Source organism: Rhinolophus ferrumequinum, chromosome 8 (genome assembly GCF_004115265.2).
Source record: "Rhinolophus ferrumequinum isolate MPI-CBG mRhiFer1 chromosome 8, mRhiFer1_v1.p, whole genome shotgun sequence".
NCBI lineage: Eukaryota > Metazoa > Chordata > Mammalia > Chiroptera > Rhinolophidae > Rhinolophus > Rhinolophus ferrumequinum.
The window spans coordinates 42,607,861-42,635,609 of NC_046291.1; the positions used below are offsets into that span (position 1 = coordinate 42,607,861).

Here is a 27,749-nt window from a genome sequence, read left to right on the forward strand (position 1 = left end):
TACATTTAGAAAAATTTACATCAATTATTCAATTAATAATTGAATAAGGAGCACATAATTATAGTCTATAAAAATATAAAGACTATGGCTGCAAGAGTTGTAATAGGGACAATATTGTTGTATTGCAAAGCAGCCATTGCAAGAATACCGCTTGTGTCTTGAACATTGTCTGTACATGAAGAATGTAAACATGATATATTGAAATCCACACAGGTGTCTGTATCAAATTATTCTTTCCTGTATGATACAACTAAAGAAGATAAAAATAAGCAAATATATCAATCATATTGATGGAAAACAATAAAAATGAAAATAGTGTTTAAAAATTTTTCTTCCAAGTAATCAATCAAGAATGAGGTTACTATAAAGAGTTTTAGCAAAAAATTAAGAATTATCTTATGAATACTCCAAGCAGTTTAAGATGAAAATTATTAAGAGGAAATATTTTTATTCATACTCAGGAAAATAATTAGAAATATAAATAATGTTTAATTTAATGATTTCAATTTTATTTATTTGAATTTTTAAACAACTGTAATTTTAATGTTGTATCATTTCTAATTTATACTATTTAATATATGTAATGAATGAATATTTAATTCAATGATTTACATTTGTATAGATATTTCTTTGAAAGGCATAGGTTGGTTTCACTGCTTATTTATTTCCATTGATGCATTTAAAATTTACGAAATATGAACACTTTTAAAACTAAAATACTGCCATTTAGCTCTGGTTTGTTTCACTACCATTCTCTCAAACCTAAATTAATGTCTTCACAAATTAGGCAGGTAATAGACATAAAACATATGGGAAACATATGCTCTATAAAAAGATTTTTAAATAATTTGGTAACACTAGGCAAAAGAAACAAAATTCATCACTCAAGCACATAACAAAGACAACAAACCCAGATTTTACCTCATATTAGAAATGAGTTACATATGCTCCCCAACTAGATTGTTGTACATTGATTTTGGACTGCTACGTTTTTATTCCTCCCCAGAATCCCCAAAAGTATATAATACATGACTAGAGTACTCATATTGAACAAAAAAATGTTGCAAGTGGTCTGTTAAAAACAAAATCAGAATTTCAAGATTTTTATGAGAAAATAGTTGGGAGGTTATACTGCACAGATAAGGAGGGAAAATACAGTGAATGTGGCGAAATAAGTGGACATTCAGTAGAGAGAGCCTTGTGAAGACAGGATCTCTCCTTGGAGACTCAGTGCCCATGAAATCCTGTCTGGAAACAACTTCATTTAATGCTGAGTTTAATAAACATACATGTAATAAAGTATTTTAGTATTTTAACCTATTACCATATTATACCATCGTTTTAAGAAAAGCCTCCTTCACTTTTGAGACTTTTATGACATATGTATTACCATGTGTTGGTATCAAAGAGGGAAAGAAATACATTAAACAAAAATATAGATAATGTTATTAAGGATCTGAAAAAAATGCTTTAAAATATATGCTACATGACAAACTAAATGTAATGTATACTCTGTCATTGGAATTTGGATAAAAGGAAAGTGAAGCAAAGCACAACAAAATAATATAAAAATGCCCATTCAAAACACAATTTGGGACCATTGCAAAAAAATTGAATATGGGGTGTACATTAGCATTAATTATATTTATGACATATCTTAAGTGTGTTAATATATGGTTTCTAGGTTTCTAGGACTTTGTTCTTTGACATAGCTGTTAAAGAACTTAGGGTTGAATTATCACGATGTTTCAAGTAATCTCAAATGATTCTACCCATGCACGCACAGAAATACATACAGAAATAACCTGTTTTCCAGAAACTAAGACCTAGCTGGACAATCAGCTCTAATGTGCCTTTTGGAGCAAAAATTAATATAAGACCCTATATTTTATATCATATCATATCATATTATATTATATTAATTATATAAGACCCGGTCTTATATTATAGTAAAATAAGACCGGGTCTTATATTAATTTTTGCTCCAAAAGACACATTAGAACTGATTGTCCGGTTAGGTCTTATTTTCGGGGAAACAGGGTACATACACATATGAAGAGAAATAAAGCAAATGTTGTAAAGTGTTTCTGATTGGAGAATCTAAGTTAAATTATGTGAGTGGTCATTGTGTTACTCATGTCGTTCAAATACTTTCAAATTAAAAAGTTTGGAAAATTAATAAACTTCTTAATACATAGCTTTTCTACAAATATGTTCTAAATCCTTCCCCTGAAATTTTCAAATATTTTAAGGTCAAAAAGTAAATTGAAAGGAAAAATGAATTTCTCGAGAGTGGGGAAAGATGGTGAAGTAGATTAATGCTGTGCTTGCCTCCTCCCATGATCATGTTAAAATAACAACTGAATTATAGAACAATGAACCTGGAAAACAATCTGAAGACTAGCTCAACAGAAGTCCTATAACTAAGGATGTAAAGAAGAAGCCATATGGAGGCTGGTAAGAGGGGCAGAGACGCAACACTGCCTGGCTCCACACCTGTGCATGGCAGGTGAAAATCAGAAGGGATATCTGAGTTACAGAGATCCCCGTTCAGGGGAGTGAGGGACCCCAGCTCCACAACAGGGTCCCAAGCCCAGAGTATTGTATTCATGCCAGGAAGAGGAGCAACCAACATATGGCTGTGAAAAACAGTGGAAATTACAATCATCTGGAGAGATAGAAGGCTGCTGGAAACCCAGACATCCACTTAAAGCACTAGTGCACAAACTCAGTCACTCACAGGCACTCACCCTGGGCTGTCAGAGGGACAACTCAGTAGGCACCAGAAACACACAGGGAAAGACTGAGTTATGTAGCTTCAGGGCAAGGACTGGAGGGACACTCACCATTTATTCAGTGTAGAACTCTTCTCCTGTGAAGCCAATAGATAGGTGCCATATTTCCTGTGATGAGCCATCCCCCCACATGGACAAACCTGAATTTGCATTGGCCTACTAAACTCCACTCAATTCACAATGGTCAGTCCATGGGACTGACACCCCCATCCAACTCACGCAATGCCAGAAGCACTTCTTGCAAACAGCAGTTAGCCCCACACAGAAAACCCCAGGAGGCTCTTTCAGCAGCAAACAGGTGGCCTCAATGCATGTGCTACCAGATGCACTTTTGCGGCAAGCAACCGGCCCCAGCACTTGCTATAGTCATTTTTGGAAAATGCTCAAGGGTTAGCAGGTCCCAGGTGGGCAGCGACTGGCCTCTGTGTGCTCTGATCCTTTTGCTGAGTAGCTTCAGTCTCAGCTCTACATGAACCTGGTGAATACCACTTGCCTCACCATGGTGACTCCTTGAGACACCACCTCACCCAACTCATGTAATGCATGAGGCTCTACTGGTGGCTGAGACTTAATGGAAGCCAGCAGGCAGAATCAGGCCTTGAGGTACCCTGGGCTTTTTTTGGAGCTACTCCAGCCCCAGTACTGGTGGCAGTGGTCCTCAATTAACAACATAGCCTCTTCCACATGCCTCCAGGTCCAGCAGAGGCAGACACCAACCACAGATCATTTTGTAGCTCCTACCATGTAGCCCCAGGCAAGTCACAGGCAGCGGCTGACTTGGGTCTGCACCAGAGCCCCTCCCAAGAAGCCCCAGAGCCAACATACATGGATGCCAACTTAAAACCATAACAAAACACAACCCAATTAGTCCCACAAGTGGCACACACTAATGGTAGTTTCAGCAGGCACTCGAGTCCATTGGGACAAATCCTGCTCCATGAGGTAAGCCTCCCATACAGTAGCCTATAAGCTGTAGATGTGGCCAACCCCCACAGTAAGGAAGCCTGAGGGTCAATTCCACCCACCAATGTGCCAACAGTAATCAAGGCTCAACTACAGTAGTGGGACACACACAGCCATACATGGGACACTTTTGGAGCACCTGGCCCAAGTGATCAGGGAGACTGAGCCACTGGGCCCCACAGGACATCTACTACATAAGCCCACCTGGACAAGACTGGGAGACATTGATCTACCTAATACATAGAAACAAACACAGAGAAGCAGCCAAAATTAGGAACCAAAGAAACAGGACTCAAATGAAAAAACAGGAGAAAACTCTAGACTAAGAACTAAATGGAATGAGAGCAAGCAACATACCAGATACATAGTTCAAAACAATGGTTATAATAAGGATGCTTAAAGAACTTCAAAAAAGAGATAGCAAGCATAAAAAAGGAAATAGAAACCAAAAAAAAGAAAGAAAGAAACAATACAATAACTGAAATGAAGAATGCACTAGGAGTAATCACCAGATTAGATGAAGCAGAGGACTGAATTAGTGATTTGGAAGACAAGATAGCAGAAAACACACAATCAGAACAGCAAAAAGAAAAATAATTTAAAAAGAGAATAGTTTAAGGGACCTCTGGGACTAAATGAAGCATACCAGCATTCACATCATATTTATATGGGTACTAGAAGGAGAAGTCAGAAAGCAAGGGATTGAGAACCTATTTGAAGGAATAATGACTGAAAACTTCTCTAACTTGGTGAAGAAGATAGACATAAAAATCCAGGAAGTACAGAGAGTATTAAACAAGATGAACTTAAAGAGGTCCACTTCAAGAAATATAATTAAAATGTCAAAGGTTAAAGACAAACAGATAATACAAAAAGCAGCGAGAAAATGTCAACTACTTACTTACAAGTGAGCTCCTAGAAGACCGTCAGATGGCTTTTCAACAGAAACTTTGCAGACCAGAAAAGATTGGCATAAAATATTCAAACTGATAAAAAGTCAGGACCTACAACCAAGATTACTCTACGCAGTCAGGCCATCATTTAAAATTGAAGGAGAGATAAAGAGCTTCCCAGACAAAGAAGAGCTAATGGAGTTCCTAACAAGCAAATCAATATTACAAGAATTTTAAAGGACTTCTTTGAAAAGAAGACAGAAAAGAAAAAAAGGAAGAACACAAATATGAATAATAAAATGACAGTACGTATATATTTATCAATAATCACTTTAAATGTAACTGGATTAAATGCTCCAATCAAAGGACATAGTTTAGCTGACTGGATGAGAAACAAAACGCATATATTAACTGTGTACAAGAAAACCACTTCAGATTGAAACAAAAACACACAAAAAATATCACATAAACAATTCCATCTTACACCTAAAAGAACAAGAAAAAGAATAGCAAAAACCACATAGTAAGTGGAAGACTATATATATTTTTTATTTATTTCTGCTTTGAATTATATATATATATATATATATATATATATATATATATATATATATATATATATGCCATTATACATATATATGGCAAGCAGCCAGCCCCAGGACTTGCTACAGTCTTTTTTGGAAAATGCTCAAGGGTTAGCAGGCCCCAGGTGGGCAGCGACTGGCCTCTCTGTGCTCTGATCCTTTTACTGATTTGTATATATACATGTATATATATATATATACATGTATATATATATAACTCAGAGCAGAAATAAGTAAAATACATAAGATCAATGTAACCAAGAGTTGGTTCTTTGAAAGATAAACAAAATTGATAAACCTTTAAGCAGACTCATCAAGAAAAAATGAGAGGAGACCCAATTAAATAAAATTACAAATGAAAGAGAAGTGACAACGGACACCACAGAAATACAAAGGATTATAAGAAAATATTATGAACAATTATATGACAACAAATTGGACAAGCTGGAAAAAAATGGATAAATTTCTAGAAACATGCAATCTTCTGAGCTTGAATCAATAAGAAACAGAAAATCTGAACAGACTGGTTACTACTAACAAAATAGAATCAGTAATCAACAAATTCCCAACAAACAAAAGTCCTAGAAAAGATGGCTTCTCAGGTGAATTTTACCAAATAGTCAAAGAAGAATTAAAACCTACCATTCTCAAGCTATTCCAAAAAATTACAAGAAGATGGAAGGCTCCGAACCTCATTTTACAAGGCCACCATTACTCTGATTCTAAAGCTAGACAAAGACATTACAAAAAAAGGAAACTATAGGCCAATATCCCTGATGAACATAAATACAAAAATCCTCAACAAAATATTAGCAAAGTGAATTCAGCAATACATTAAAAATATACACAATGATTGAGTAGGATTTATTCCTGGGATGCAAGGTTGGTTTAATATCTGTAAATCAATTAATGTGATATAGCACATAAACAAAATGAAGCACAAAAATCATATGATCATATCAGTAGATGCAGAAAAAGCATATGACAAAATCAGAATCTATTTATGATAAAAATTCTCAGTAAAGTGGAAATAGAGGGAACATGTCTACACATAATAAAGGCCATATAGTCAAACCCACAGCTAAAATCACATTCAATGGTGGAAAGCTATAAAAACTGTTTTCCTTAACATCCAGTGCAAGACAAGGATGACAATTTTCAACACTTTTATTCAACACAGTATTGAAACTCCTAGCCACAGCAATCAGACAAGAAAAATAAATAAGAGGCATCCAAATTAGAAAGGAAGAATTACTTCCTTTACTGTCCATATTTGCAGATGACATGATACCATATACAAAGAACCCTAAAGAGTCCACCAAAAAACTATTTAGAACCAATAAATGAATTCAGTATTGTAGCAGGATACAAAATTATAATATTCATAAGTTTGTTGTATTTTTACACATCAATAATAAATTATCAGAAACAGAAATTAAGAAAATAATCCCATTTACAGTTGTACCAAAAATATATCTAAGAATAAATTCAATCAAAGAGGTAAAGACCTGTACTCAGAAAACAATAAGACACTAAAGAAAAAAACTGAGTAAGATACAAATAAATGTCTATAGATTCAATGCAATCTCTATCAAAATACCAATTACATTTTTCACAGAACCAGAACAAATAATTCAAATTTATATTGGAACCACAAAAGATCCTGAATAGCCACAGCAATTCTGAGAAAGAACAAAGTTGGAGGTATCATGCTACCTGATATCATAATACACTGCAAGTCTATAGTAATCAAAATAGCATGGTACTTGCATAAACACAGACACACAGATCGATGGAACTGAATAGAGAGCCAAGAAACAATCCCATGCCTCTACGGTCATTTAATCTATGGCAAAGGAGACAAGACTATACAGTGAGGTAAAGACAGTCCATTCAATAAATGGTGTTGGGAAAACTGGACACATACATGCAAAAAAATGAAATTGGACCACTCTCTTACACTATATACAATAATAAACTCAAAATGGATTAAAGACATAAATGTGAGACGTGAAACTATGAAACTTTTAGAAGGAAACACAGGCAGTAAATTCTCTGACATTACTTTTAGTAATATTTTTTTCTGATCTATCTCCTTGGGCAAGGGAAACAAAAGAAAAAATAAATGGGGCTACGTCAAACTTAAAAATTTTTGCACAACAAAGAAAACCATTAACAAAATATAAAGACAATCTACTGAAAGGGAGAAAATATTTGCCAAGGAAACACCTGAAAAGGGGTTAATATCTAAAACGTACAAACAACTCATATAACTCAACACCAAAAAAAACAATTAAAAAATGGGCAGAGGACCAGAATAGACATTTCTCCACAGAGGACATAGAGATGGCCAACAGACATATGAAAAGATGCTCAATGTCACTAATCATCAGAGAAATGCAAATTAAAACCACAATGATATATCACCTCACACCTGTCAGAATGGCCATCATCAATGAATCAATGAACAACTAGTGTTTGCTAGGATGTGGAGAAAAGGAAACCCTAGTGCACTGCTGAAGTGCATTGCAAATTGGTGCAGCCACAATGGAAAATAGTATGGAAGTTTCTCAAAACATTAAAAACAAAACTACATTATGACATAGCAATTGTACTTCTGGGTATTTACCTGAAGAAATCCAAATCTCTAATTCAAAAAAAGATACATTCACCTCTATATTCACTGCAGCACTATTTACAATAGCCAAGATATGGAAGCAACCTAAGAGCCCATCAATAGACAATGATTGGATAAAGCTGTGATACATATATATAGTGAAATATTACTGGGCCATACAAGAGAATGAAATCTTACCATTTACAACAACATGGATGGACCTAGAGGGTATTATGCTAAGTAAAATAAGTCAGGCTGAGAAAGTCAAGTACCATCTGACTTCACATATATTTGGAATTTAAAGAACAAAATAAAAGAACAAACTAAACAGAAATAGACTCATAGATGCAAAGAACAAGTGATGGTTGTCAGAGGGAAGGGGAGTTTGGGTATTGGGTGAAGGGAAAAAGGTGAAGAGATTAAGAAATACCAATTGGTAGTTACAAAATAGTCACGAGGATGTAAAGTACAGCCCAGAGAATATACTCAATAACGTTGCAACAACTATGTATAGTGCCAGGTAGGTATTACATAAATTATATAAATGTCTAATTACTATGCTACATACTTGAAACTAAAATAAAATTATATTGAATATCAACTGTGACTGAAGAAAAATTTAAAAATTAAAAAAGAAAGAAAAAATGAATGCATTCAAGAGACTTTGTGGATTAAATTAAGGGCTGACCCATAGTTAAAAGGCATAACATATCTAACATAGCTTTCTACCATAAAGCCATCTTTTAATTTTTCCTGTAATTGAGTGTTTTGTGACCCTGAATTATGATGTAAGTTTAGAATGATACTCCATAGACACACTTATTTATTACTCTGTATTTTCATGTAACTGCTAAAGTTATTTTAGTAGGAGTTTCAGATAAGATGAAATCTCTCAGCACATATAATAATGATATAAACTTCTAATTAACATTTCCTTTAATTAAAAACACAGTACATGAAACATTAAGTATCCTAGATACAATGAATTATCATCCATATATCATGCAAATATTCAACGATACTATTTATTTGATGATGCATTTTTCAAATAACCAAAATAATACATGGAATCAATAAGCATTATTTCAATAATTTTATCTGTTTTTAGGCATATAATTATTGAATAATTACATATCAAATTGTGAGTTGATTAATTCAGCTCTCCTTATAAATCTCTGTGGGTAAATAAAATTAATTACAGAAATATTTAGGTTTTCATTTTCTTTCTTGTCCTTTACATATTTCCTTGAGTTTGAGCTATAAATGGGTTTCATTTTCCTAATTTTATTTTTCTGTTCCGTTTTAACTTCAAGCCTCAATGCAATTTTTCTGACTTATCCTTAGTCAAAACTTCTCACCCCAAAATTGTATCAAGAAATTTAATTTTGGGGAACACACACACTCACACACACACACAAGTAATATCTTTTGTAGCTTGACAAGTTTGAGCTGAGAAAGAGAAAAGCAGCCCCCGACATTAGGAACTAACTTGGCACTCACAGCTCAGCCTTCCTATTCTCTTGTTAAACACAAAGAATTTCAAAATCATCATTACAGAACAAGGTCACTCTGTCACTTTCACAGTGTAATGAGGCGTGGAATGGGGCTAATTAATTAATTTATTTGATATCTAATCAATTGATTTAGCAATATGCAATAGCAAAAAACAAAGGCAATTAATAGACTATATTAATGTCAGAAAGTAAAGATGGTTAAGACTAAACTATATACATTGATAATAATGTCATGTCAGAGGAGTACACATACTTATAAGTTTAATAGAGCTCAACATATGTTTACTATTGATCAAAAATCACTTGGCTAAATACACCAACAGTATCAGTAAAGAGTATCCAAAAGCAGTAATAAGCTCTATAGGATAGTAACTATTACAGTAAATGCCAAAAGCTCACCAAACTGGGGGAGAACAACACTGGAAAAGTCAAATAAATCAAAACCTTGCCAGGTCTGTAGCTGAGAGTAACTCAGGTGTCTCCCACACCGCTGTTAGTTCCCAAGAATATCGTTGCTGTTGCTTTTGTTGTTATTAGAAGTCAAGGTGTCTTCTGATGCTATAAGCTGCAAGCTGCATATAAGTTTTCAAGGTGTTAACAATCTGAAGAATGTTGTTATTGTCATTGTTGTTGTTAGAAGTTAAGACGCCTTTTGATGTTGTAAGCTGCAAACTGCATACAAGTTTTCTAGATGCTAACAAGTTCTCAAGAAGGCTAACCGTGGGGAACAACATTGGAGAGGTTGAAAACCAGCCAGCCTTCACCAGGTTCATGACTGAAAGTCAGGACACACCCTGGTGTTGTAAGTTGTATGTTGCTGGAAGTCTTCAACATGTTAGAATGATGAAAAATCACCAATGACAAATGACCAAGTGACGAAATAATAATTATACTGCCATCTGAGGTCTGTTTTATGTTTTCTCAGATGTACCTTAGAGCCAAGTTTCTTGTTCCTGCCTTCCCCTCCGGGAATGGCCAGTTCCGGGAGGGTCTGGCATTTACTGGTATGAATGCTGCCCATCCGGCCAAAGGGGCAATTCATCCAGATAAGCAATATCTACTGTTCTTGCTTGGGACCATCAGCCTAAGTTCTTCCAAAGCCTGGCAACGTGCCTGTCACGTCGTCCTGATATAAGTTAGCTACTTCTACCCTTCATCTGCTGATGTGGGTGAAACAGACAGAACAAAGAGGGAATTTTTGCAACCCCTGATCAATAATTTATTTAACCCTAAGCTAACCATCACCTCACAGCAAAGATAGAAAAGCAACCTCATCTCCAGTCTCCCCTGTTCAGGAGAATGAGACCAACGGGGGACAGAACAGCAACATTATCTCATATCTCCCCTGCTTGGGAGAATGAGACCAGAAAGGGAATTTACTCAACGCCTGATCACAGCACAGAAATCACCTCACATACAGGAACAGATAAAAACTAATAGACAAAAGCTCACATCAGCCAATGAAGGCACATTTTCCTTAACATTACCCTATACACAGGTCAAAACAAACAAAAGAACACTCTGCAATCATGTCTAAACACAGATAGAGTCATGAACATTGTCCAAAATGCTCAGCACCCTCCATCCAGGCTAATATGAATCTATGATGCTGCTTTACTAATTACAGATTTGGCCTGGCTCTAGTTTTCTCTCCTCCTTGATAAGATTTAAGATAGTCAATCATAAAACACCTTTGCTTCTTAAGTCAAGACAAAGACCACTTCCTTAAGCCTTCCCTAAATCACCTTACACTAGCCCAAATCCTATTAGAAGTTGTTCTAAACAATGTTAACCAATATGGCCCTCAGTTCCCCATGGTGGGGCACTTTAGTGGGCTGCAGTGAACAATAAAGGATACTTGTTTAAGCACTGATGTTTTCCTGGTGGTGTCTGGTGAAAAGGCAGTGACAGATGAGTTGGAAGTTCAAATAGTAAATTATTAAGAGTATTATTTCTGTAACATGTTGGTTGTAATACCAGACTTTTCTTGGAGTTTTATGTCCTAACCAGGAATGAATGAATGAATGAATGAATGAATGAATGAATGAATGAATAAAATAAATAAATAAATAAGCAAACAAATAAGAAAGGGCTACTTAGTAAAGCATAATGTAATATATTAATGTAATTAGCATAATGCAATGTATATAAATGAAAACAATTGGGAGATACAATATGTGTAAATAATCTAAGATGCAGCTTATTTTAGATGTGTATCTCTAAAATGTGTCTATTAACTGAAAAATTCAATTGTATCATGAAGTACTTCTGCTTAATAGAATTTAAAACATATTAAGAAATTTTCATAGGACTCCTTTTATTTCTTGTTTTGTTTTATTTACCCAGTTGTAGACTTCAGTGTGTAAAATTAATTTGGAAGAAAACATCAGTTAAAAACTGCATGAAAATGACATTTAAACTCTAAATTCAAGTGGCAACTAGAGAAACTCTAGTAATGACATGTAATTATTAAAACAAAATAGCGGAGACGTCATTAAAATGATTGCCTGAGGTGAGCCTCTGTAAATCTCCCTTGGAATTTACAACTAATTGAACAACTATAACTCCACAAAGGACTCCCTGCACAGCAGATAGGCAAGACGAGGAGGCCCACTACTGAATTCACCTAAAGGTGGGCAAATCGTGCGAGTGGGGGAGGACGGAATGGAGAAGTGCGGAGACGAGCCGAGAGGGCACAGGACACAGACCTAGCTCAGTGCGCCGAGCTCGCTGCATCCTGGAACTACCGCAGCTGTGGGAGAGGGAAGAACTCGGACTGCTAGGGCTCCGATTATGGCCCACAGGGCTGAGGGGACAGCATATAACATGGCTGAACCCAACACTCACGGCAGAGACTTCAGAGAAAAGACTGAGGAAAGAAGGCTGAAAATGATGCTTTAAGCCCTCATTGTAGAGCGGAGAACGGAAGCCTTAGGCACTGAGACTAGCCGCCCCCTCCCTACCCTCCCAGAGCTCACCCTGCCCCCACCTGCCCGGTGCTAGAAGCAGAACAGTAGCAGTGTCAGATCATGTCATGCAGGGTGGCCTGTGGGGTCTCAGCTCCCGCTCCCCACATAAGAACGCAGGACATGGTGAGGCCAAACAAAATAGAGGAGGAACAACCACGGAGCCAAAGACAGGGGAGACACACCACTATAGTTTCGCTGCAGCTGGGACAGGAAGCAAGAGTCACACGATCCCCAACCTGCTGTCCACTTCTCTCTGCCAACCCACCTCACTTGCTAACTGCAATCCACCATGCTAACCGTAATCTGCTCTTGCTAGCTCAGCCACCATCTTCTTGCTAGCCCCTTTTTTCTGCTAGCATAGCCATAGCAATTATATTAGTGGCCAGTAGCTCACTGGTCACAGCTGATGGCCAACTAGGCACAGTTGATGGCCATCCAGGCACAGTTGATGGCCATCCAATCACAATCGATGGCAATTTACTACCTGAGCCAGCAGCTTTCCACGCGAGGCCAAGAGCCTGGAAACTGCACTCCTGGCTCTGTCCCCACAGATCAAAAGAACAGAATATTTGCTGTTCTGAGAACTGTGGACTGCAGACACAGGTTTGCAGCCCAACTAGTTCCAGCAAAGGGGAGGGAGCTGTGGAAGCAGGACCGGGTGTGGTGGTGGTCGCCGCCATTGCTCTGGGCCACCTCTCACAACTCACGCTGCCCCTGGCCCCACCTATCTGGGCGGATCCCTGCAGGAATAAACAGAACTGCTGAAACATACGGACTCTGAATCTGGTGCAGGAAGAGATTTGGAACTTCAAAAGCTCTCCGCATACCCACATGGACACTGTGCCCTGTAACCCAGGAGAACTATTAACAGAGGAGAAGCCAGTCTCCCAGGGAATCCCCCATTGGTTGAGAAGCTGGAATAGTGCAGAGAAAACATAGCACTACCGTATGAGAGAGAAAAAAAGGCTGCAGTCACAGAGAAAATAAAACATTCTACCAACAAGTACTGGAAAACAAAAGAAAGACCTCTTCCTTTCAATCTGTTGCAGAAGCCACTCCTGTAGATGCTAGGAAGAGAAATAATAAATCAGTAATTGCCATGAATAACCAAGGCAACAAGACAGCTTAGAAAGAAAGTGAAAAGTCTCCAGAAAAGGAACTTACAGGAATGGAAATACATGACTTAAATGACAGAGAATTCGAGATTGCAGTTCTGAAAAAACTCAACAAGATGCAAGAAAACACAGAAAGGCAATTTAATGAACTCAGAAACACAATCAAAGAACAACATGAGCATTTTATAAAAGAGATTGAAATTTCAAAAAAGAACCAAATAGAATTTCTGGAGATTAAGAACTCAATAGAAGAAATTAAGAATGAAATAGCCAGCTTAGGTAGTATAGTTGACCAGATGGAGGAAACAATCAGTGACATCGAACATAGAAACCTGGAAATTACACGGATGGAAGAAGAAAGAGACTCGAGAATTAAAAGAAATGAAAGAACTCTACAAGAACTTTCTGACTCCATCAGAAAGAACAATATAAGAATAATGCGCATACCAGAAGGAGAAGAAAGAGAGAAGGGAACAGAGAATATATTCAAACAAATTGTTGATGAGAACTTCCCAAACTTGTGGACAGAACTGGATCCTCGAATCCAAGAAGCAAATAGAACACCTAATTGCCTTAATCCCAACAGGACTTCTCCAAGGCACATTGTATTGAAGCTGTCTAAAATCAACGACAAATAAAGAATCCTCACGGCAGCCAGGGAAAAGGAGACGGTAACCTACAAAGGAAAGCCCATTAGATTATCATCAGATTTTTCAGCAGAAACTCTACAAACCAGGAGGGAGTAGAACCAAATATTCAAACTATTGAAAGAGAGAAATTATGAGCCAAGAATAATATATCCAGCAAAGATATCCTTTAGATATGAAGGACGAATAAAGACCTTTCCAGACATACAGAAGCTGAGGGAATTTTCTAATTCACGACCTGAACTACAAGAAATATTAAAGAAGGCTATTTGACCATTATCAACAGGGACAATTTGTGGCAACCAAAACATAAAAAGGGAGAGAGTAAAGACCCAAACTGGAATATGGGAATGGAGAAAGTAAGCGTGCTGAAGAAAATGGAATACTCTAAATATTAAACTTTCTTTTACATAAACTTAATGTTAACCACTCAAAAAAAATCCAGAACTGAAATATATAACGTAATAAAAGAAGAAACAGAGGGAAACATCATAGAATACCACCACACAGAAATAATAGACAACAAGAAAAAGGCAAAGAAACAATGGAGACACAGCCTTACTAGAAAACTAAAGATAGAATGACAGGAAATCCTCACATATCAATAATCACCCTTAATGTAAATGGACTGAAATCACCAATAAAATGGCACAGAGTAGCAGACTGGATCAAAAAACTAAACCCAACCATATGCTGTCTCCAAGAGACACATCTCAGCTACAGGGACAAACATAGACTCAAAGTGAAAGGGTGGAAACTGACACTCCAAGCAAATGCTATCCAGAGAAAATCAGGTATATCCATACTGATATCGGATGATACAGACTTCAGGGTGAAAAAGGTAACAAGAGACAAAGACGGATATTTCATAGTGGTAAAGGGGACTATACAACAAGAAGACATAACAGTCATCAATATCTGTGCCCCCAATCAGGGAGCACCGAAATATACCAAGCAACTACTAACAGAACTAAAGGGAAAAATTGACCAAAACACAATTATACTAGGGGACCTAAATACATCATTGACAACTATGGATAGATCATCCAAACAGAAAATAAATAATAAAATAGCAGCTCTAATTGACACATTAGATGAAATGGACATAATTGACGATTATGGAGCACTTCATCCTAAAACATAAGACTATACATTTTTTTCTAGTGTACATGGAACATTCTCAAGGATAGACCACATTTTGGGACATAAAACTAGCCTCAGCAAATTTAAAGGATAGAAATCATACCAAGCATATTCTCTGATCACAAGGCTTTGAAATTGGATATCAACTGCAAAAAGACAGCAGGAAAAAACACAAATACATGGAAATTAAACAACATACTTTTAAAGAACGACCGGGTCAAAGAAGAAATTAGAGGAGAGATCAAAAGATACATAGAAACAAATGACAATGAAAATACATCCTACCAAAATTTTTGGGATGGCTGCATAGGAAAGCAGTTTTAAGAGGGAAATTTATATCATTACAGGCCTATCTCAAGAAACAAGAAAAATCCCAAATAAATAACCTCATGTCACACCTTAAAAAACTAGAAAAAGAAGAACAAGTGAAACCCAAGTCAACAGAAGAAAGGAAATAACAAAATCAGAGCAGAACTAAATGAAATAGAGAACAAAAAGACAATAGAAAAAAATTAATGTGACAAAAGCTGGTTCTTTGAAAAGATTAACAAAATTGACAAACCCTTGGCTAGACTCACTACAATAAAAAGAGAGAAGACACTAATTAACAAAATCAGAAATGAAAAAGGGGAAGTTATCATGGACACCACAGAAATACAAAGGATCATCCAAGAATACTATGAAGGACTATATGCCACCAAATTCAATAACCTAGAAGAAATGGACAAGTTGTTAGAAACATATAGCCTTCCTAGGCTGAATCATGAAGAACTGGAAAATCTAAACAGACTGATCACCAGTAACGAAATTGAATCAGTTATCCAAAATCTTCCCAAAAGCAAAAGTCCCGGACCAGATGGCTTCACTAGTGAATTCTACCAAACCTTCAAAGAGGATCTAATACCAATCCTGCTCAAACTCTTCCAAAAAATTGAAGAAGAGACAGTGGCCTCTTCTTCATTACTCTCAGGATAATGAGGCCAATATTATCCTGATACCAAAACCTGGTAAGGACAACACAAAAAAAGAAAACTACAGACCAATATCTCTGATGAATACAAATGCAAAAATCCTAAACCAAATTCTAGCAAATCGAATACAACAATGCATTAAAAAGATTATTCATCACGACCAAGTGGGGTTCATCCCCGGGGCACAAGGATGGTTCAACATCCACAAATCCATCAATGTGATACATTCCATAAACAAAATAAAGGACAAAAACCATATGATTCTATCAATTGATGCAGAAAAAGCATTTGACAAGATACAACATCCATTTATGATTAAAAAACACTTAATAAAATAGGTATAGAAGGAAAATACCTTAACATAATAAAGGCCATATATGACAAACCCTCAGTTAATCTCATAATTAATGGTGAAAAACTGAAGCCCTTTGCTCTACGTTCAGGAACACGACAGGGCTGTCCTCCTATCACCTCTACTTTTCAACATAGTGTTGGAAGTCCTTGCCAGGGCAATCAGGCAAGAGAAAGAAATAAAAGGCATCCACATTGGGAATGAAGAAGTTAAATTGTCACTCTTTGCAGATGACATGATGCTATATATAGAAAACCCTAAAGACGCCACCAAAAAGCTATTAGAAACAATCAACGAATACAGTAAAGTTGCTGGCTACAAAATCAACGTACAAAAATCCATTGCATTCCTAAATACTAAGAATGAAATCTCAGAAAAAGAAATACAAAAAACAATTCCTTTTGCAATTGCAGCAAAAAGAATAAAATACCTAGGAATAAACTTAACCAAGGATGTGAAGGACCTATATGCTGAAAACTATAAGACATTTTTGAAAGAAATTGAAGAAGACACAAGGAAATGGAAAGACATTCCGTGCTCATGGATTGGAAGAATCAACATAGTTAAAATGGCCATATTACCCAAAGCAATATACAGATTTAATGCAATCCCCATCAAAATCCCAATGGCATTTTTTAAAGAAATAGAACAAAAAATCATCAGATTTGTTTGGAACCACAAAAGACCCCGAATAGCCAAGGCAATCTTAAGAGAAAAGAGCCATATTGGAGGTATCACACTCCCTTGTACTACAAGGCTACAATAATCAAAACAGCATGGTATTGGCAGAAAAACAGACACATAGACCAATGGAATAGAATTGAGAACCCAGAAATAAAACCACATAAATACGGACAGATAATTTTTGACAAAGAAGCAAAAAATATACAATGTAAAAAAGACAGCCTCTTCAATAAATGGTGCTGGGAGAATTGGATAGCCACGTGCAAAAGAATGAAACTGGACTGCTATCTGTCACCATGTACCAAAACTAATTCAAAATGGATCAAAGACTTAAGCATTAAGACCTGACACAATAAACTGCATAGAAGAAAACATAGGTACTAAAATTATGGACCTTGGGTTCAAAGAGCGTTTTATGAATTTGACTCCAAAGGCAAGGGAAGTAAAAGCTAAAATAAACGAATGGGACTATATGAAACTTAAAAGCTTCTGCACAGCAAAAGAAACTATTGACAAAATAAAGAGGCAACCAACTAAATGGGAGAAGATTTTTGCAAACAGTGCTTCCGATAAGGGGCTAATATCCGAAATATACAAGGAATTCATGAAACTCAACAACAAAAAAACAAACAACCCAATTAAAAAATGGGCATACGACCTGAAGAGACATTTCTCCAAAGAGGACATACAAATGGCAAATAGACATATGAAAAAATGCTCAACATCACTAATTATCAGAGAAATGCAAATAAAAACCACAATGAGATATCACTTTGCCCCAGTCAGAATGGCTATCATCAACAAGACAAATAGTAACAAGTGTTGGAGAGGCTGTGGGGAATAAGGAACCCTCATACACTGTTGGTGGGAATGCAGACTGGTGCAGCCGTTATGGAAGGCAGTGTGGAGGTTCCTCAAAAATTACGAATAGAATTACCATATGACCCAGCAATCCCTCTCTTGGGTATCCACCCAAAAAATCTGAAAACATTTATGCATAAAGACACATGTGCTCCAATGTTCATTACAGCTTTGTTTACAGTGGCCAAGACATGGAAACAACCAAAATGTCCTTCGATAGATGAATGGATAAAGAAGTTGTGGTATATATATATTGTATATATATACAATGGAATACTATTCGGCGGTAAGGAAAGATGATATAGGAACATTTGTGACAACATGGATGGATCTTGAGAGTATAATGCTAAGCAAAATAAGTCAGACAAAAAAAGCAGAGAACCATATGATTTCACTGATAGGTGGTATATAAACCAAAAAGAACAAAAGAACAAGACAAACAAATGAGAAACAAAAACTCATAGACACAGACAATAGTTTAGTGGTTACCAGAGGGTAAGGGGGTTGGGGGGTGGGAGATGAGGGTAAGGGGATCAAATATATGGTGATGGAAGGAGAACTGACTCTGGGTGGTGAACACACAATGGGATTTATAGATGATGTAATACAGAATTGTACACCTGAAATCTATGTAATTTTACTAACAATTGTCACCCCAATAAATTAAAAAAAAATATATATATATATACATATATGTATAATAAAAATAGATATAACAGAAAAAAATAGCAAGCTGAAAGAAACTTTACATTGAACAATGGAAATAATTTGAAATTTCAATTTATTATTGGCATAAAATACTGTAGGGAGTCTTCTCCTTTAGGTAAGTATATGGTAATTTGGACATGTATACCCATATAAATGAGCTGAATGTTAAGTTGAAAAAATTGAAAATCAGAAAGAGCAATACTTTTGTCTCTAATTGCATCTTCAAGATGTAAAAACACAAGAAAAAAAATAAAAACTAAATCAAAGTGATCTTATTAAAGTGGCTTTCGATTCAATACAAACAGTAAAAGGAGTAGTTCTGCCTAAAGAAAAACCTGTGCTTTATCTGAGGCAAAATATCTAAAATGTGTGTGTGTGTGTGTGTGTGTGTGTGTGTGTGTGAGTGAAAATAAAGGCTTCATATTAAGGCATCTATATGACTTGTAATACTGTAAGAATGACTACATTTCATGTATTTCACATTACTGCTGTGAAATTTAATATTTATTTTATGTAGTTTTCCTTTAATAGAGATTTTATTGTTTTGAGGATAAGTATACAGACATTTCAATTTATACACAATTCTTAACCTATGCACCAAAAAACCTAAAATGTCATGTAGTTGTGATTCTATTCTTTTTTTTTTAGTTTCAGGTGTACAAAACAATGTAATAGTTAGACATTTATCATTTATATCCCTCATACAGTGATAACCCTTCTCCCCACATATATTAAAGGGCACCTTTGTGATTCTATTCTAAACAGCTTTTCCAGTGACTTTCCAACTTAAAATTTGGAGTTTAATTTTCCTTAATAGAATATCAAGTACCAATATCTTCAAATGTTGATACGTTGTTACATAAAAGTACCGCTAATTCATACTTTAATATTATATGCACTACATAATCAAATTTTCAATCTTTCACAGCACATAGACAAAATTACTAGGAAAAATGGGCTACCATGACCAAAGATGTCACAGAGTGCACAGAAGCCTGACAGGGAGAGTCAAGATCAAGGTGTGGTTTTCTTTAGAAAACAATTCTACCCAAACGATGAGAATAGAGGTAATTTAAAATCTTCACGACATATTAAATGCACGACTGACTACAAATTACCATTTAGTATTCTTTGTATTATAAAATATAAAAACCACCCCCATCTATAGAATGTTAAACTGATATGGAAGACAATCAAAGCCTCCCATATTCAGCATCCCACTATTTTCTGGTTGCACCAAAAACATAAACAACAAGCAAGTGATTTCTTAAAAATGTTTCTAGAGCTACTTAAAAACCTTCATTTACAAAATATTTGATAAAAATATTCTTCTGGATTGTACATGAAGGGAGAGTGACCACTGTGATATTAGTCAAACTTGGCTTCTTTCTCTCCTGCTTTATCAGAGTCTGGACTCGCCTCGTTTACAGTTTTTCCGTTTTCTGCAAGTAAGTCTTTAGTTTCTTGATTAGACACTTTGGACTGTTTCTCCTTTTCCTTTTTGTTATTTGTTTACTTGTTTGTTTGTTTGTTTTTGTCTGCAGATTTATCCTTTCCTGCTGCATTTTTTTTGGGCTTCCTTTCCACTTTTGCAGGAGCGGGTTTAGCTGACAACCTCCCCGACCTCCTTTTGGGCTCCTCCTTCTCTGCCTGCTGCGTGGAGTTGATATTCCCCTTGGGCATCCTGGCAGCAGGGCCAGTGCATGCCAGCCTGAGGGGCTGCTGCATGCTGACAGCAATAGTGAAGATGGCCTGCTTGACAACTTTTTAATATTTTTAATAACTAGGGTGGGCATGTCTTATAACCTTGAAAAATATTGCTTCTTTTAGTGTCATCATTCAAAATCAGTTTTCTCACCAGAAAATATCTATATGTAAGTTTAATTTTAAGTTTTGAAGTCTAATATTTATTTGGAAGCATATTTTATTAACTGGGGTGGGAATAACGTATTCTCTTGGAAAGGACTATTTCTTATGTTAGTGTCATCACCTACAATGAGTTTTATCACCAGAAAACGTGTATGTTCTTAGTAAGTTTAAGTGTGCACTACGTGAAGAAAATGTGGTCTCCTCGCTTAGAAATATTGAGATAACTTTTATTGGTAATTCATTTTTGCTACTGGAAGATACTGAAGATAGGAGTAGGTAGTAGACATTTGAGTATGTTACACATTCCAGTTCTCCCAATGGGATCATATTTTACTACCTCCTAAATTCCTGATGTCCGTTTAAAAACAAAGCAAACAAACAAAAACCCTTTCCATCAGACTTCTCTTTTTTGGATTTGAGCATATAAATTATTGATAAAAGATCTTTCTGTGATGTTTAATTATTTAAAATATTTTTCCTCTGTGTTTTTCTATTATTTGTATGTATTAGTAAATGAAATGAAACATAAAGATTTGAACTTTAAAGAGAAGAGATTATAACATCTAAGTCTTATGTTATTGAAAAACACCAGCTAAGCCTTTTGTCATGGCAAGATGGGTAAATATGAGACTGGAAATATATGTATCAAAAGACAAAATCATATTTAGTTTAGAGAAAATAAATGTCCTGAGAAAGTGCTCAATATAGAAAGAGCTCATTTTAGAAAACTTTTGAATCCCTTGAAAAAAAGGAAAAGCTCATGATCTCATTGAAATAGAAGACAAAAGGCTCAGATGAGAAAGAGAAAAAGAAGACAAAAGACGAAATGGGACTCAGATGATATTTAAAATATAATTTGGTATTAGAATAGAGCTAGATGCAACTAGAAGAATTGTAGAGATGTAGAAGAAAGACAAGAATTAAAAATAATGAGAAAATTATAGAAGCCACACAAATTGGAATAAAAACAAAGTTCAAAACCATAATTGAAGAGAATTTTCTGATCAAAAAAGAGACTTGAAGTGGAAAATTATAAAGACACATTGTGCTTTTCTTTCCAACTTGGGCCCGGCAGGATGGCTCCCGCAAAGAAGGGTGGCGAGAAAAAGAAGGGCCGTTCTGCCATCAACGAGGTAGTGACCAGAGAATACACCATCAACATTCACAAGCGCATCCATGGAGTGGGTTTCAAGAAGCGGGCCCCACGGGCACTCAAAGAGATCCGGAAATTTGCCATGAAGGAGATGGGAACACCAGATGTGCGCATTGACACCAGACTCAACAAAGCTGTCTGGGCCAAAGGAATAAGGAATGTCCCATACCGCATCCGGGTGCGGTTGTCCAGGAAGCGTAATGAGGATGAAGACTCACCAAATAAGCTCTATACATTGGTTACCTACGTACCTGTCACCACTTTCAAAAATCTGCAGACAGTTAATGTGGATGAGAACTAACTGCTGGTCGTCAAATAAAGTTACAAAACTGCCAAAAAAAAAAAAAAAAAAAAAAAGACACATTGTGTTCCCAGCAAAACTCTTTTAAAAAACACCCAGCCAGTATTTGAATAGTTAAAAATAGAGATAAGTATAACAAATTATGTTTTAAGAATTTACATATAAAATTTAGAATGTCAAAAAAATTCTGAAATCAAAGACACAAGGTAATTTTTAAGCAGTGGTTTGACTCCCCACCCCCAGATTATTGATTATTGGGTGGAAGAAGGGGAAATTTAGGGGATGGGATAAAAGCACAATATACTTCTCACCTACACAGAGAGATAATTGAGGTTATCTCCTTTGTGACTTAAATGATTGGGAAATATAGATTAAGTCATATCTTGTAAAGTTGCAAGACAATTACTATCAGGAATATTTAAAGCATTTTCCTGATAGTAATTGTCTATCAGGAAAATATTGAATAAATTAATACAATCAAATAAAATATTATAAGGCAAATGAAAGAATAGAAATACAAAAATTAAATAATAACTGGAAAATAGGAGCAAAAATAACAGTTTTGTAAATTTATAAAAACACATAAAACTGCCATCTGAAAATAATGAGATCTTTAGATTGGATTTTTAAAGAGACTTAAATTAAACACAATGAAATAATAGGCTTACTTTGTTTATTAGCTAAATAAGAGTTTAACTAAAAATGGTTGACTAGTTGAAGTCTGTTCATAAACTAAACTGGAAAATTTTTAATTATATAATAAATAATATGTACAAAATCTTATAGATTATCATGGTAATAAACTATAATGTACTGCTTACCACATCATGTATGTATAAAATTACTATAATAAATATTTATACAAAACATTTATCTTAAGCATTCAATAAGTTATTAGAAAACTGTGTAGAGGTAACTTGAATAATGGAAATGTGTGTGTGTGTGTGTGTGTGTGTGTGTGTGTGTGTGTGTGTAATTCTAATTCCCACAGGAAATGAACCTTCTTTTCAAGTATATATGGAATAAAATTAATCAATATTTTTCCTCCCCATGAAATACACTAATATCTGCCAAACCAGGAATTGTAAAGATGCAGTACTACTAAACTATACTTCAACCCAAAAGCAGCAATAATAACCATCACCTCCTCCTAACTAACTGGAAAATATTAAAATAATTATTACAATATTATTTAAAGAAAAGGAAAAGTGACTTGGACTACAACTGTGTAGGAATAAGTAATATGGTACACTAATGCTAAGAGATATTGTATAACTGTTAACAACCTGTTTCTAAAAATCATTGCCTATAATTGGAGATGTTCACAATATTATGTTATTTGAAGATGCAATTTTTGTATACAACATGATTTCAACTTAAGAAAAAAATATGTATGTTGCATAGCAAAATAGTAATATTTTACCATATTAACAGTAGTGGTTTTTGTGGTGACTTTATGAATACATTTAAAAAACAGAATTTGATTTTTTAAAAAGTTCCAGACTATATTATTACTTTTAATTAAAAAGTATGTTTTAAAATAAGCTAGCAGTGGGAGATACTAAAATAAAGTACACTTGTAAGAAATACAATATCTGAGTGACATATGCACACTAATCTTCCAGCAGCAAAGGTCTGTAAGTGAGCTGCAAAGACAGGTGAATTACAATCGTCCAGGCAGTAATCAGACTCATGGACCTTATCCAATCATGGCCATGAGTTCCCATGATCTTTCTGACTTTAACAATCAAACTCTGACCTTTCTTCTGTTTGGTATATCTATTCTTTCCAATCCCTTATCCTTTCTCTCCATTTTTAGATATTTGAATTAACCGTTGCAAAGGTCTGCGTTGTACCTAACTCAGACTTTTTGTTCTTGCTTAATGACGTGGCTCTCTATCATTACAATAAACTATTCCATGATGTAAGCTAGCCTTGAAATCAAAGCAAATTAGCATAGGCATATGTTCTTCTTATGCACAAATTATGTCAGAAATCGTTTAAGTAACAGCTAGAAAAACATAGGCATCCAAATTTCACAGTCCAATACTTCACACTGAGAGAAAAACAAATACCCATGTGAAACGATCCTTTGTCAACCTTGCTAAATTTTAAGAACTATTTGCACTATGTTTATTTTTCGAAGAGAAAGAACTCTAATATATATAGTCAGTAGGCTGACTAACTTAAATCCCAAATCACACAATACATGTTTCAGATTTTTTACAACATTTTGTGTATTATAATACTACAGTAACTTCTATGGCCACTCTGGGAAGCATTTGACTTGAACTAGGATATTCTATTCAGAGTCACCTTAGAAAGGAAAGAGAGTATGATTTCTCAGCAACCAATGGGCAACATGTTTTAAGTGGTATGTAGAGACCTCCAAATGAAATTCTGATTAAAAAGTTTCCTTCCCTAAAACACAATTTGACAATTTTAAGCAACAACAAATTATTTTCCCTGGTAAATCTTCCTTCTTCTTGTTCTTCAATTGCTTCCCTATCGACTGCTCTCCACATACCCATTATTCTTCTAATCTCTCTCCTTCCAGTTTCATCAACTCTTCCCTCCTCTTCCCTAGTCCATACCCTTATATTTCATCAATGACTCTCCTAACACCCCAATAATATAGTTGCTTCTAAATATCAATCCCTCTCATGAGCCAGGTACTCAGGTAACTGTAGAATTTAAACTTTGGACCCAAAGTAACAACTATAAGTAAGAATTTCTCCATACCCAGACAAGACCAGCAACTATTAATAGAAGACTATATAATTGATTTATATGCATACAACCCAGAGCGACCTGACCTACATCAAATTACACATATTGTTAGGGATCTCAGATGTTAAATGTTCTATTTCCAAAAGTCAATTGGACTGACACCATACCAGCCACTCTATGGGTTAAAAAAAGCATGAGTAATACTTCATTGTCTGGTTGTACCATAGTTTATTTATCCAGTCACTTACTAAAGAAAGAAAAAAAAATCTTGGTAGCTTTCAAGTTTTGATCATTAAGAATAAACTTGCTATAAACATCCATGTGAAGGCTTTTGTGTGCGTATAAGTTTTCAACTCCTTTCTGTAAATACCAAGAAGAGAGATTGCTGGATCACAGGGTGAGGGTATGTTTCGTTTTGTAGGAAACTGACATCTGCCTTTCAAATAGTTTTATCATTTTGTGTTCACACTGGTGATGAATGAGAGTTCCTGTTGCTCCACATTTTCGTCAGTATTTACTGGTCAGCATTTGTTGTTGTTCTGGATTTTGGCCACTCTAATAGGTGTGTTTTATTTCATTTATTTCATTGATATTTCAATTTGCCATTCCTATATAATGTGGAACATATTTTCATATGCTTACTTGCCATCTGTATATCTTCTTTGATATGGTGTCTGTTAAGATCTTTGGTCCATTCTTTTATTAAATTGTTTGCTTTCTTATTGTTGAGTACCTCTTTTTCACTGTTTTCTCACTTTCTTGCCTGCCTTTGTTTTGCTATCAAAAAAAAAAAAAAAGTAATGGTATCTGAACCAATAGCTATAGCAAAAGCTGAAGAAATCAGCTTTATTTGTCATTCTTTGGGTAGTCTTTGCTTATATCCCAAATGGCCTTATATTTTGGGAACAAAATATACACATTTAAGTATTCAGGAAATTAGTATATATAAATATTTAATTTAATTTAATTTTATATACCATTAAATTAAAACAGGTAACTGTTGTTTGAATCTACAATCAAGCAAAATGACTTCAATTGCCATTACATTGATTTACACTATAATGAGGAAACATGAAAGGACAATGTAGAAAGAGAGAAGATCAAAAGATAATCTATACTAAACAAAGGAAGGAGAAAAGTGCTTAGAAAGATTCTGGAGACACATGCTATTTCACAAAAAATGCAAAGGGCCCTCTTCCATAAATAATTTATTTTAAATGCCTAGGAATTAACCAATCAAGGATTTCATCAAATCTCATATCTCAAACTCCAATGAATAATTAAAAAGTTAAAAAAAATGTTCTATGAAATTATGTTACTGTCTTCTTGTTATAGTTTGTAACATTCCCTAGCTTTTACACCCCTATGATGTAGTAGTAAGCATTTCTTTTTTAATTCAGTGTAATGCTCTTTTTAAAAACTATTTCCCCCTAGAACTTTATTTCAAAAATTATAAACAGCTACATCTAAGAAATGAATATTTTGGACCCACCCAACTCACACTCTGCTGGAGACTTTTTCATTGATCAGTGACAAATGAGCAACTAGGGTTGGTCCATGCTGGTCTTTCTTAGACAACTCTTAGGGGTCCATGGGCCTCAGGTGGGCAGTGGCTGGCCTCTGTGTGCTCTAAATGTTCAGAATGACCCCAGGCTCAGCACTGTCATCAAATCTAACTCTGCACTAACCTGGTGAATACCACATGTCCCATCCTGGTGACTCCCTGAGAACCTGCCTTAGTCATCTGAATACTGATCAAGCCTCTATTAGTGGTTGAGTCCTACAGGCAGCCGGCTGAAGGCGGCAGGCCTCAGGATGCCCTTGGCCTTTTCCTGAGCTTCTCCAGGGCCGGTACAGGTGGAAGCTGGCTGAAATTTGCAGCATGGCTTCTTCCATTTGCCTCCATGTCCAGCAAAGGAAATGATCAACCAAGGATCACTTAGTGCCTTCTATCAGGTAGACTGCGGCTAGTCACAGGCAGCAGCTGATCCTGACCTGCACAGAAGCCTATTCCAAGAGGCTCCAAAACCATCATACCTGATGGCCGGCTTCAGACCACAACAGAGCACTACCTGATTAACCCCACAAATGGCATACCAAAAATATGGTCTCCGCAGGCACCTGTTGGGACAAATCTGCTCCGTGAAGTCAGCCCCCACACAGTAGCTCATGCATTGTGGTCGTAGCCAATCTTCACAGCCAGTAAGCCTGAAGGTCCATCTCACCCACTGATGTGCTGATAAATATCAAGGCTCAACTACAAAAAAATGGGTATAAGCAACCCAAAGAAGGGACAGTCCTCGAGCATCCAGCTCACATGACCAGGAAGACTGTGCCGCTGGGCCCCATAGGACACCTACTATATAAGGCCATACTGCCAGACTGAGTTTCCCAGTGCTTTTTTCTTTTGTGCTATTTATTTTTTGTTTCAACATATATGTTTATTTTCTGTAAGATTAGTAACTTTCTCAATATGTAATATTAAAACTAGAAGTATCAGTAATAAATAAATTCTTCTTGTTTTTATGTTCTTCACTATGAAGGAGCCAGGAAATTTACTAATACTTTTATCTGAAGTTGTAGTAAAATATGTTTATTACACTTGAGTTATTTAGTATAAATACATTGTAAAAATAAGGTAAAATCAGAAAAGTAATAGTACCTAAAAACGTATGTATCTCTTTTTAGTTATTCAAAGTAAATTTATCAAGAATATGTTTTATGTTCTTCATTGACTCACTGTGAGAAAAAGACTGCTAGAAAACATTTAATTCTCATTTATAAAAGAAAAACCCGAAATTCAAAATGTTTAGATGACTTGACCAAGATCTTATGACTAATAAGTGAGAAAACAGAAGTAGGACCCAGATTTTATTAGTT

The 27,749-nt window shown here is 35.6% G+C and overlaps 2 protein-coding genes and 1 pseudogene across 2 annotated transcripts in view; 1 reads left to right on the top strand and 2 right to left on the bottom strand.

The window, feature by feature from the left end:
- Positions 1 to 27,749, bottom strand: part of ZNF804A (zinc finger protein 804A) — a 264,615-nt gene that overhangs the window by 189,099 nt on the left and 47,767 nt on the right. The window lies entirely within an intron of this gene.
- On the bottom strand, positions 20,185 to 20,499 carry LOC117026246 (non-histone chromosomal protein HMG-14-like; annotated as a pseudogene).
- On the top strand, positions 21,742 to 22,195 carry LOC117026245 (60S ribosomal protein L31). The gene has a single exon (XM_033112864.1). The coding sequence runs from the start codon at positions 21,762 to 21,764 to the stop codon at positions 22,137 to 22,139; it is 378 nt and encodes a 125-aa protein (XP_032968755.1). The 5' UTR covers positions 21,742 to 21,761; the 3' UTR covers positions 22,140 to 22,195.

Bases quoted from the DNA above. Each gene is read 5' to 3' on its own strand.
- LOC117026245 (XM_033112864.1), top strand. From the start codon at position 21,762: ATGGCTCCCGCAAAGAAGGGTGGCGAGAAAAAGAAGGGCCGTTCTGCC.